At 35.6% G+C, this 11,788-nt stretch overlaps 1 protein-coding gene across 1 annotated transcript; it reads left to right on the forward strand.

The window, feature by feature from the left end:
* The first annotated feature begins 6,361 nt into the window (after positions 1 to 6,361).
* LOC139864027 (uncharacterized) lies at positions 6,362 to 7,309 on the forward strand. Its single transcript, XM_071852616.1, has 2 exons — positions 6,362 to 6,595; positions 6,983 to 7,309. The coding sequence occupies exons 1-2, from the start codon at positions 6,362 to 6,364 to the stop codon at positions 7,307 to 7,309; spliced, it is 561 nt and encodes a 186-aa protein (XP_071708717.1).
* Positions 7,310 to 11,788: the final 4,479 nt, after the last annotated feature.

An 11,788-nucleotide genomic window follows, 5' to 3' on the forward strand; every position in this document is an offset into this window, starting at 1 on the left:
CATATATGTAACGATTATCGTTGTAACGACATTTAATGTATATATATCATATTAATAGATATTCGTATATCATAATATCATGATAATATAATAATTTAAAATCTCTTTTGATATTATAAACATTGGGTTAACAACATTTAACAAGATCGTTAACCTAAAGGTTTCAAAACAACATTTACATGTAACGACTAACGATGACTTAACGACTCAGTTAAAATGTATATACATGTAGTGTTTTAATATGTATTCATACACTTTTGAAAGACTTCAAGACACTTATAAAAATACTTCTACTTAACAAAAATGCTTACAATTACATCCTCGTTCAGTTTCATCAACAATTCTACTCGTATGCACCCGTATTCGTACTCGTACAATACACAGCTTTTAGATGTATGTACTATTGGTATATACACTACAATGATCAGCTCTTAGCAGCCCATGTGAGTCACCTAACACATGTGGGAACCATCATTTGGCAACTAGCATGAAATATCTCAAAATTACAAAAATATGAGTAATCATTCATGACTTATTTACATGAAAACAAAATTACATATCCTTTATATCTAATCCATACACCAACGACCAAAAACACCTACAAACACTTTCATTCTTCAATTTTCTTCATCTAATTGATCTCTCTCAAGTTCTATCTTCAAGTTCTAAGTGTTCTTCATAAATTCCAAAAGTTCTAGTTTCATAAAATCAAGAATACTTTCAAGTTTGCTAGCTCACTTCCAATCTTGTAAGGTGATCATCCAACCTCAAGAAATCTTTGTTTCTTACAGTAGGTTATCATTCTAATACAAGGTAATAATCAAATTCAAACTTTGGTTCAATTTCTATAACTATAACAATCTTATTTCAAGTGATGATCTTACTTGAACTTGTTTTCGTGTCATGATTCTGCTTCAAGAACTTCGAGCCATCCAAGGATCCATTGAAGCTAGATCCATTTTTCTCTTTTCCAGTAGGTTTATCCAAGGAACTTAAGGTAGTAATGATGTTCATAACATCATTCGATTCATACATATAAAGCTATCTTATTCGAAGGTTTAAACTTGTAATCACTAGAACATAGTTTAGTTAATTCTAAACTTGTTCGCAAACAAAAGTTAATCCTTCTAAATTGACTTTTAAAATCAACTAAACACATGTTCTATATCTGTATGATATGCTAACTTAATGATTTAAAACCTGAAAACACGAAAAACACCGTAAAACCGGATTTACGCCGTCGTAGTAACACCGCGGGCTGTTTTGGGTTAGTTAATTAAAAACTATGATAAACTTTGATTTAAAAGTTGTTATTCTGAGAAAATGATTTTTATTATGAACATGAAACTATATCCAAAAATTATGGTTAAACTCAAAGTGGAAGTATGTTTTCTAAAATGGTCATCTAGACGTCGTTCTTTCGACTGAAATGACTACCTTTACAAAAACGACTTGTAACTTATTTTTCCGACTATAAACCTATACTTTTCTGTTTAGATTCATAAAATAGAGTTCAATATGAAACCATAGCAATTTGATTCACTCAAAACGGATTTAAAATGAAGAAGTTATGGGTAAAACAAGATTGGATAATTTTTCTCATTTTAACTACGTGAAAATTGGTAACAAATCTATTCCAACCATAACTTAATCAACTTGTATTGTATATTATGTAATCTTGAGATACCATAGACACGTATACAATGTTTCGACCTATCATGTCGACACATCTATATATATTTCGGAACAACCATAGACACTCTATATGTGAATGTTGGAGTTAGCTATACAGGGTTGAGGTTGATTCCAAAATATATATAGTTTGAGTTGTGATCAATACTGAGATACGTATACACTGGGTCGTGGATTGATTCAAGATAATATTTATCGATTTATTTCTGTACATCTAACTGTGGACAACTAGTTGTAGGTTACTAACGAGGACAGCTGACTTAATAAACTTAAAACATCAAAAAATATTAAAAGTGTTGTAAATATATTTTGAACATACTTTGATATATATATATATTGTTATAGGTTCGTGAATCAACCAGTGGCCAAGTCTTACTTCCCGACGAAGTAAAAATCTGTGAAAGTGAGTTATAGTCCCACTTTTAAAATCTAATATTTTTGGGATGAGAATACATGCAGGTTTTATAAATGATTTACAAAATAGACACAAGTACGTGAAACTACATTCTATGGTTGAATTATCGAAATCGAATATGCCCCTTTTTATTAAGTCTGGTAATCTAAGAATTAGGGAACAGACACCCTAATTGACGCGAATCCTAAAGATAGATCTATCGGGCCCAACAAGCCCCATCCAAAGTACCGGATGCTTTAGTACTTCGAAATTTATATCATATCCGAAGGGTGTCCCGGAATGATGGGGATATTCTTATATATGCATCTTGTTAATGTCGGTTACCAGGTGTTCACCATATGAATGATTTTTATCTCTATGTATGGGATGTGTATTGAAATATGAAATCTTGTGGTCTATTATTATGATTTGATATATAGGTTAAACCTATAACTCACCAACATTTTTGTTGACGTTTTAAGCATGTTTATTCTCAGGTGATTATTAAGAGCTTCCGCTGTCGCATACTTAAATAAGGACGAGATTTGGAGTCCATGCTTGTATGATATTGTGTAAAAACTGCATTCAAGAAACTTATTTTGTTGTAACATATTTGTATTGTAAACCATTATGTAATGGTCGTGTGTAAACAGGATATTTTAGATTATCATTATTTGATAATCTACGTAAAGCTTTTTAAACCTTTATTGATGAAATAAAGGTTATGGTTTGTTTTAAAATGAATGCAGTCTTTGAAAAACGTCTCATATAGAGGTCAAAACCTCGCAACGAAATCAATTAATATGGAACATTTTTAATCAATAAGAACGGGACATTTCACTAGGATACATTAGTGTGCTAACCATAGGGTGCATTAGTTGGTCTAGTCTATAGCCGTGAACTTAGAATGACTGTTATACGCCATGCTTGCACTATTTGCTCTACTATGCTACCTGTAGGGCTACATATTAGACATCACATGCATATACGCATCTATACCCATAATGATATGGACTTGGACAAGATATATGTTATCACGAATCACATACGTACACACGACGCGACACTTAAGAGAATTAAGTTGACTACGTTATCTTGAACTTATAGAGTAATGTCGAATGGATATGTGAGATAGCGTAATGTAATGACCGGGATTACATTACGGTAATTCATATAGAAGTTTCGACAATGCAAAATAAGGAATGGGGAGCGAGTCAAGTAGGTTACTTGGATAGATACCATTTATAGCATAAGCCGTATAATCTCTACTATGAGTAGAAATATTACAATGTGCGAATTTATTTGTTAGTATAACCTATAAGAAGCGTGTAATCACGTCACAACTCGTCATTACTTGACACTGTCTGTCACCACCGAACATTACTTGACACTACGAGGACACTGCTTGGAACATACTCATCATCTCATACCACCACTTATAGTTGCTTACTACTACACAACGCCGCCTCTCACTGCTAGTCTCGACCGATCACCTACTTCTCACTGCTTGTAATCACTAATTACTACTTGATGCCACCCATTGCTACTTACCACTACGAAATACTACTCATCTGTACCAGCACCTCTACATTTTGCTACTAGCCACTATGAATCATAGCTCATTTCTGATATATCCTTAAAGGATGAAGTCCATGTAACAGCCCACATAAACCGTAATAGATATTGTTTACTTTACTTCCGACTTACCTATAATTTTGCCACCCGCAGTTTCACAAATTTGCTTTCCAATACTAGTTTACCGAAAGAGGTATTCACACCTTCCCTCATGAAGGGTATTCCGTTCTTCCCCCCACCGATGTGGGACAAGTCTGATAACTCACCCTGCTATCAACATCAACTTCAATGAAGTTCATCACGAGTTTATTCTTACTCAACAATCATAATGCTTATATCCTACTGACACCGGTGCTAATAGAAACTTTATCGCTAAAGAATTCCGTCGCAACATTTAGAATCCAGTATCTGCCTTGGACAATGCAAACTCTATGGAACTATCAACTGGGAAGAAAACACATAAAGATTGATGCTATTTTGGTTTAAAGAGGTCCTGTTTTAAGAAGTTTGATCGTACACTTCAGTCGTAAACGTCTCTCACCCGAAACTCACCCCAAACTTTAATCGACGATTGCTCCTAATCCTTTGCAAATTATAAGCTAAGACCCATACTGTTGATCTCATAAAAACCTTCCGTACCGAACATTACTTTTTTCGACGATTGGCGAGCCATTACAATAGAAATCTACATGAGTGATGTTTGTAGTTAAATTATTTTACTTGGACTACCATATCTCTTTATTTAACCTTGTGGTTCGAATGGACTGGTTATCTGACGACACAACCGTGGTTGTTGCAACCAGAAAGCCATTCGAATTCCTTTTACCGAAGACGAATCAATGATGATGTATGGAGAGAAGATCAGTACACCGTTGCGTTACATTAATTGCTCGGAGGTCCAGAAGTACATGAGATAAGGATGTCTCGTGATTCTGGCATATGTGAGCAAAGTTGAATCAGCAGTTAAGAGACCCGAAGATGTCCAACCATTAGAATTTTCCTTAAGGTCCTTCCGAGAGAATTACCATGTCTTCCACTGCATAGAGACGTAGAATTTTGGATTGACTTGATGCCGGAAGTGGCGCCTGTAGCACGTGCACCGAATAGGCTTGCACCTTCAGAATTGAAAGAGCAGTCTAGTTAGTTACGAGAGATTTTAGACAAAGAATTCATTCGACCGAGTTCTTCACAATGGGGAGCTCTAGTTCTTTTTGTAAAGAAGAAGGATGGATCTATAAGACTCTGTATCGATTACAAGAAACCGAATAAGCTGACTATTAAGAATTGATATCCGTTACCGAGGATTGATGATTTGTTTGATCAATTGAAAGGATCAGCATGTCACTCTAAGATGATCCGAGGTCAGGTTACCACCAGATGAGAGTAAAAGAGACAGATATACCAAAGACAACATTTAGAACACGCTACAGACATCATGAATTTACCTTAATGCCGTTTAGATTGACGAACGCACCGGCAGTGTTCATGGATTTCATGAACCGTGTGTGTAAGTCATATCTGGACAAGTTTGTTATTGTGTTTATTGATGATATTCTGGTATATTCTAAGAATGAGGAAGAACATGAACAACATCTCCGTTTAATATTAGAGAAGCTCAAGAAGGAGCAGATGTATGCGAAGCTTTCGAAGTGTGACTTTTGGCTGCGAAGATAGAAACGGTCAAGAAATGGGAGACTCCTAAGTCGCCAACGCATGTTCGGAAATTCTTAGGTCTTGCCGGTTATTATAGAAGATTCATTGAGGAATTCTAATATTACCCGGCCGTTGACAACAATGACTCACAAGGGTAAGAAGTATGAATGGATTTAGCTGCATGAGTCCACATTTCAGTTGTTAAAAGAGAGATTAACTACTGCCCCGATTTTGTCTTTGCCCGAATGAACCGAGGACTTCGTGATTTATTGTGATGCTTCACGAAAGGGTTTTGGTTGCGTGTTGATGCAACGGAAGAAAGTGATTGCCTATGGATCACAAAAATTGAAGATACATGAGTTGAATTACACGACTCACGATTTAGAACTTGGTGCTTTGGTCTTTGCGCTGAAGATGTGGAGACATTACTTGTATGGTACTAAGTATACTGTTTTCACGGATCACAAGAGTTTGCAGCATATTTTTGATCAGAAACACCTCAATATGAGACAGAGACGTTGGATTGAACTATTGAACAACTACGACTGCGACATTAGCTACCATCCTGGTAAGGCTAATGCAGTGGCAGATGCTTTGAGTAGGAAGGAGAGAGTTAAGCTTATTCGAGTTAGAGCATTGAACTTGACAATTCGAAGGAACCCTACTTCTCAGATACATGACACACAGTTAGAGGCGTTGAAAGGAGAGAATTTTGCTACCGAATCGCTTCGAGGAATTGATAAGAAGTTCATTACTCGAGATGACGGAACCCAATATTTCATCGACAGAATTTGGGTACCGAAGTTTGGCTGATTAAGGGAACTAGTGCTAGAAGAGGCACACAAGACAAGGTATTCTATTCACCCTGGATCCGACAAGATGTACCAAGATCTTAAGGCACGATATTGGTGGCCTAATATGAAAGCTGATATCGCTACCTATGTTATTAAGTGTTCAACGTGTTCTTAAGTAGAAGCAGAGCATCAGAAGCCGTCAGGACTACTAACACAGCTATAGATTCCCCAGTGGAAATGGGAATGTATTACTATGGATATCATCACTAAGTTACCCAAAACTGTAGGAGGTCATGATACGATTTGGGTTATCATTGATCTTCTTAAGAAGTCTGCTCATTTCCTACCGATTAGGGAAACAGATAAGATGGAGAAGTTGGCACATGTTTACCTAAAAGAAGTGGTTTCTCGACATGGAGTGCCGATATCCATTATTTTCGATAGAGACGGCAGATTTACATCTAAATTCTGGCAAGCATTGCAAGAGGCAATGAGAACTCGTTTAGATATGAGTACAACATATAACCCGCAAATAGATGGTCAAAGCAAGAGAACCATCCAAACACTAAAAGACATGTTAAGGGCATGTGTTATTGATTTTGGAAATGGATGGGATAGACATCCACCATTAGTAGAATTCTTCTATAACAATAGTTATCACGCAAGTATAAAGGCAGCGCCTTTTGAAGCACTATATGGCAGAAAGTGCAGATCACCCGTATGTTGGACTGAGTTAGGAAATAGTCAATTGACTGGTCCTTAGATCATACACGAAATAACCGAGAAGATCTCGCAGATACAAGAGAAACTAAAAACGGCGCGAAGTCGTCAAAAGAGTTACACCGACTTTACAAGGCACGATTTAGAATTTCAGGTTGGAGATAAGGTTACGCTCAAGATATCACCTTGGAAGGGTGTAGTGCATTTTGATAAGCGAGGCAAGCTAAGTCCGAGGTATATTGGACCGGTAGCGTACATACTAGAGTTACTACAAGAACTCAGTGAAGTTCATGACACTTTCCATGTTTCTAACTTAAAGAAATGCTTATTGGATGAAAGTTTGGTAATTCCTTTGGAAAAGATACAAGTTGATGGTAGACTTCATTTCGTAGAGGAACCTATTGAAATGACGAACCGTAAGGTCAAATGTATGAAGCAGAGCAACATACCGATTGTAAAAGATCGGAGGAATGCGCCGTAGATGGCCAGAATTCACGAGGGTGCGTGAAGATCAGATGAGGCTAAAGTATCCGAAACTATTTCCCGAGGAGACGACTACGGCAGACGTACACTAAAATTTCGGGACTAAATTTTTCATAACATTTGGGTAATGTAACAACCCGACTTTTTCCCGTTATTATCGTTACTTTTCCGTTAAATATTTAACGGTGATTACTTAGAACTTTATGTGTTTAACAGAATTAAATGCATACTTGATCCTAGTGGATTACTTGAATTAATATGATTATATTAATTAATGAACTTGTTTCGGATAGCGAAATACCTAGAAAATGACACGATTAAGATAATCGCCTAGAAAGCTTTTCAGTTTACGGAACTCAGAAAAACGATAAAATAATTATTTTAATAATTATTGACTTTATGAAAAACTTTTTTAATTTATTATTTATTTAGTAAATTAAATCCGGTGAATTCGTTTCAACGACTAGTTAACGTTCCGGAGATCCGGTACGGTTAACGACACTCGAAACGGACCACGCGCGTACTAGAAAATAACGAAACGAATGGTATTTCACTTTTAATCATTATTTTATGTAATTATTATGTTTTAAAAGTACTTTCAATTTATTAGAATTTATATAGATTAAAAACGCGAGAAATTGACGTTTAACGTTCCGGTTTGTGTTTTCGATTAACGACACTTAAAGGCTCTTAACAGGATCCCATAGAAAATCATCTAGCAACATTTTAGAACCCATGGACTCCCTTTTACAGCCCTTTGGCCAAAATTCTTCACCCTCCATGGTCCATATGTTATTTTCGTGGCCCGTTAGTGTTAAAACCCAACTAGTTAAGCCCTTTAAGCCTTTTAATCCCAAAATAATAATAACAAAAGAAGGGGAATGACTTGTAGCTGCCCCCATTCGTGATTTGCAGCCCCATCTTCATCTCCTTCAATCTCCATCAATTGCTTGCTCGTTTGCTTAATCGTTTACATAATCGTATTCCTCTTGTTCTCCTCTACACGTATCTACTTGCAATTTGTGATTTGAAGGTATAAAACCATCAACCTTAATCTTTTTAGGTCTGATTTTGATCAATTACATGGTGTACAAGAGTCTAGTGCTCAATTGATTGCAATTATAGTCGATGTTAGTCGTTAATTTGCGCGATTGTTGTATGTTGTGTGAACCACAAATTGATTGGTCATGAATCTGATTAAACGAGTTTATGTACTGATCATATAATGTATATAGATTTATAGATATAAAAAAATTAATAAATTTGGACTTTGGATTTGCATGATTTCGTTACCGGATGCTTAAGTTATGATTAATCGAAGTTTCGTTAGGGTTTCACATGTAATCCGAATTTTCTGAGTTGAATGTTTTATGTTCTAGCTTATAAAAAGTATACTACTGTATTCCTTATGAAAATTTATGCAATTTGGACTTAGGATTTGCGTCAAAAGGTTATATAATGCTCCCGTTATGTCAAAACGAAGATTTGGTTCTTAAAGTGAGCTGAATCAGTTTTCAAAGTTACATAAAACTTTGTAGAGTGAACTAGGAATTGATTGAGACTTTTATATTCTGGAATATGTTAGTTTAAGTGTTCGTTGACATGTTTTATTTGTATGTAAACTTGCGAGAACATGATTTTCCATGAGATATATGCTCGTCTAACTGATATGTCTGTTTGATGAACAAAACTGGAAGGTCTATAAATATTGATTAAACTGTATGAATTGGCTAAATAGATGTCTTTGATTATTTTACCACTAAAATTTTGGAATGTTTTGAGATGACTCCAATTGGCCGTTCATCAAAATCGATTTTCTATATTTTCCGAGAAATATTTCAAAACTGATGCGCGTGCTGAAACTGATTTAGTAAACCGTAATTAGACCCCTTCTGACTTCTGACTTTTAATTATCGTACGAGGCTTTGGCTAGACTTTTTGGAATTGATTTTAAGTGTAGTTATGATATGGAGTTGTTCATAACTTTATGATTTATGTTCTATGAGCTATAGTTGAATCTTTCTACGATGTACGTTTTTCGAAGGCATGCTTTAAACTGCGAATGAGCGATTTACTTAACTATGACTTGTAAAGTGATACTTGACCTAGGTTTGACTTGTTGACCATGTTTGCATGACCTACTGAGATGTTTGACTTTAGTTGACCACTTTGACCGAGTTGACTTTAGGGTTGACTTTGGTTGACTTGCTTGGATTAGTTGACTTTTACTTATTCGTTGAGTCAGTCTAAGCATTAGGACTTTGCTTACACTATGGGTTGACATAGTATGACCTATATGTGTAAACTTAAGATGAATTACGTGATTAGGTTGCGTTATTCGGTCGAGATTGTTCGACTACAGTACGTTTTGCTAAGATATTTCAGGTGCTTTTGCTAAGGTGAGTCTATAGTCCCTTTTTCAGCAACATTTTTGGGATGAGATACATGCTGCTTTTGAAACTATTTCTTAAACTATTTTTACGACTATATTACATATTAGGCATGAGTAACTTACAAAGAATATACATATGAGTTCAGATCAAAAATCCCTTAGCTTGATTATATTAGTTACTTTGTAAGCTCGACTTATAGGGACGGTACCGTTAGGTTTGACAAACCTCACCGCAACGTTAAACAGGTGCTTATATAGTTGTTACTCGTACACTTGATCGGTGTATCGCCAGTATAGGATAAACTAAAGACGTGTGCTCGGCTCACGCAAAGGTTAAAGCTTTATAATCAAGTGCTCATGATAAGTGTATATTATTACGAAGCTTTTCAGAAATCTCGTGGCCTAACTTACGATGAATGTTACTTAAACACGATGTTTACAAACTCGAAACTGGACATGGTAATGTCTACAAACAGATGAAACGAAAAGAACTTTTTGATGTCACTCACAGATAAAACTTGACATCTTACAAATAGTTTATTACTTAGTATTTGCTATATGCAACTTTTGAGATTAAACCTTAGCGGTTTATTCTGGATAAACGATTTTGAGAAATGATTTTCGACAAACGATTTATGGAAACTGTTTTATGAAATATACGAGAACTATTTACTCAAACCTGTAGATTCACTCAACTTTATGTTGATCCTTTTTGCATGTTTTATCTCAGGTGTTAGTTGCTTCCGCTGTAGAACATTGCTGTTATGTAGAAGTCAAGCCAAGCATTGGGACCAGAGTTAATACGTCGTTAGTGGATTCTGACAGGGTATTACATGAAGAATACTAATCTAAGCCCTGTAATCTTCCTCATATCGAAAAATCATTTCCCTGCTCTGTACGAGATGGATCCTGCAACCAGTTCCAGTTCCAGTTCCTCGGATTCCGACAGCTATTCCGATATGGATTTCCACTCGAGCTCCGAAAGCAGTGTAACCGGAATGGATCAACCAATTAGCCATCATCAATTCTGGATGAATTGGGGATGGGTTCGTAGTCGACTTAACCACTGGAGAAGAGAAGAATGCGATCCCTTCCATCATCCAAATTTCCCTCTTGGCGAAGAACCTGAAGCACTTACCGGCGAACCAGTCCGAAACACCATTTTCACCCTCATTTCCCGAATATCTCGCCATGATTATATACTATCTCAAATTTAAAACCTTATTCATCCGCTTGTTCAAACCACCAATCATCTCGGAGTAATAGAAGAAGTCAACGAGCTTCGCACTCGAATAATAGCTTTGGAGAATATGATGCATAATTTGCAAGCATCACCGGCATCAACAGTACCACCAACATCAGAACCGACAAGTAGTACCACCGACAACACAATCCTCACCATTACACGTCTCAACCTCACAATCGGTACCTCGAGCATAATCATCGTTCTACATGACATTCTACATCATTTATCTTCGTTCGACATGATGATTATGTAATCTATAATGTTTTAGAGATTATGTAATCTAGTTCTAACTGTAAATCAGATGAGTTTAATATCATATTAACTCATTAAATCCGTGATTGCATCTGAAGAAAATATATATGTAAGTATATTTTCATAAAGATTGTAATTAAAAATTCTCTTGTACAAACTGTTAATCGTGAAAATATTTCAACGGGTAGGTAATACCCTAAGAAATATTTAGATCTCACATTAACATGATGCACTGTACATTCTTGAATTCAAATTAAGCAGTCATTAATAATACTGCTCAAATTCACATATATACGTATCCGTTCACCAAAGAACAACTATTTTCATTCAAATTCAATATCATATTCGGATTTTGACCCATCAGAATCCAAGTCAAGATTTGACAAGTGGCATAATGAAGAAAATAATGGACAAAATAAAATTGATTAGTAAGCAATTAATTAACTACGTAAACATTATAAATCTATACTAACCAAATCCTATTTAACTGTTCCTAGCTAACTGTTCCTATAACCGTTATGACTATTTCCTTATTACATTTTGTTTATTGTCATTTTAATTATCGCAATTTATTTATCGCAATTTTA

Source organism: Rutidosis leptorrhynchoides, chromosome 8 (genome assembly GCF_046630445.1).
Source record: "Rutidosis leptorrhynchoides isolate AG116_Rl617_1_P2 chromosome 8, CSIRO_AGI_Rlap_v1, whole genome shotgun sequence".
Lineage (NCBI taxonomy): Eukaryota > Viridiplantae > Streptophyta > Magnoliopsida > Asterales > Asteraceae > Rutidosis > Rutidosis leptorrhynchoides.

Bases quoted from the DNA above. Each gene is read 5' to 3' on its own strand.
- LOC139864027 (XM_071852616.1), top strand. From the start codon at position 6,362: ATGGATATCATCACTAAGTTACCCAAAACTGTAGGAGGTCATGATACG. The intron at 6,596-6,982 runs GCAATGAGAACT...TTAGAATTTCAG, and splicing joins TCTGGCAAGCATTGCAAGAG to GTTGGAGATAAGGTTACGCT.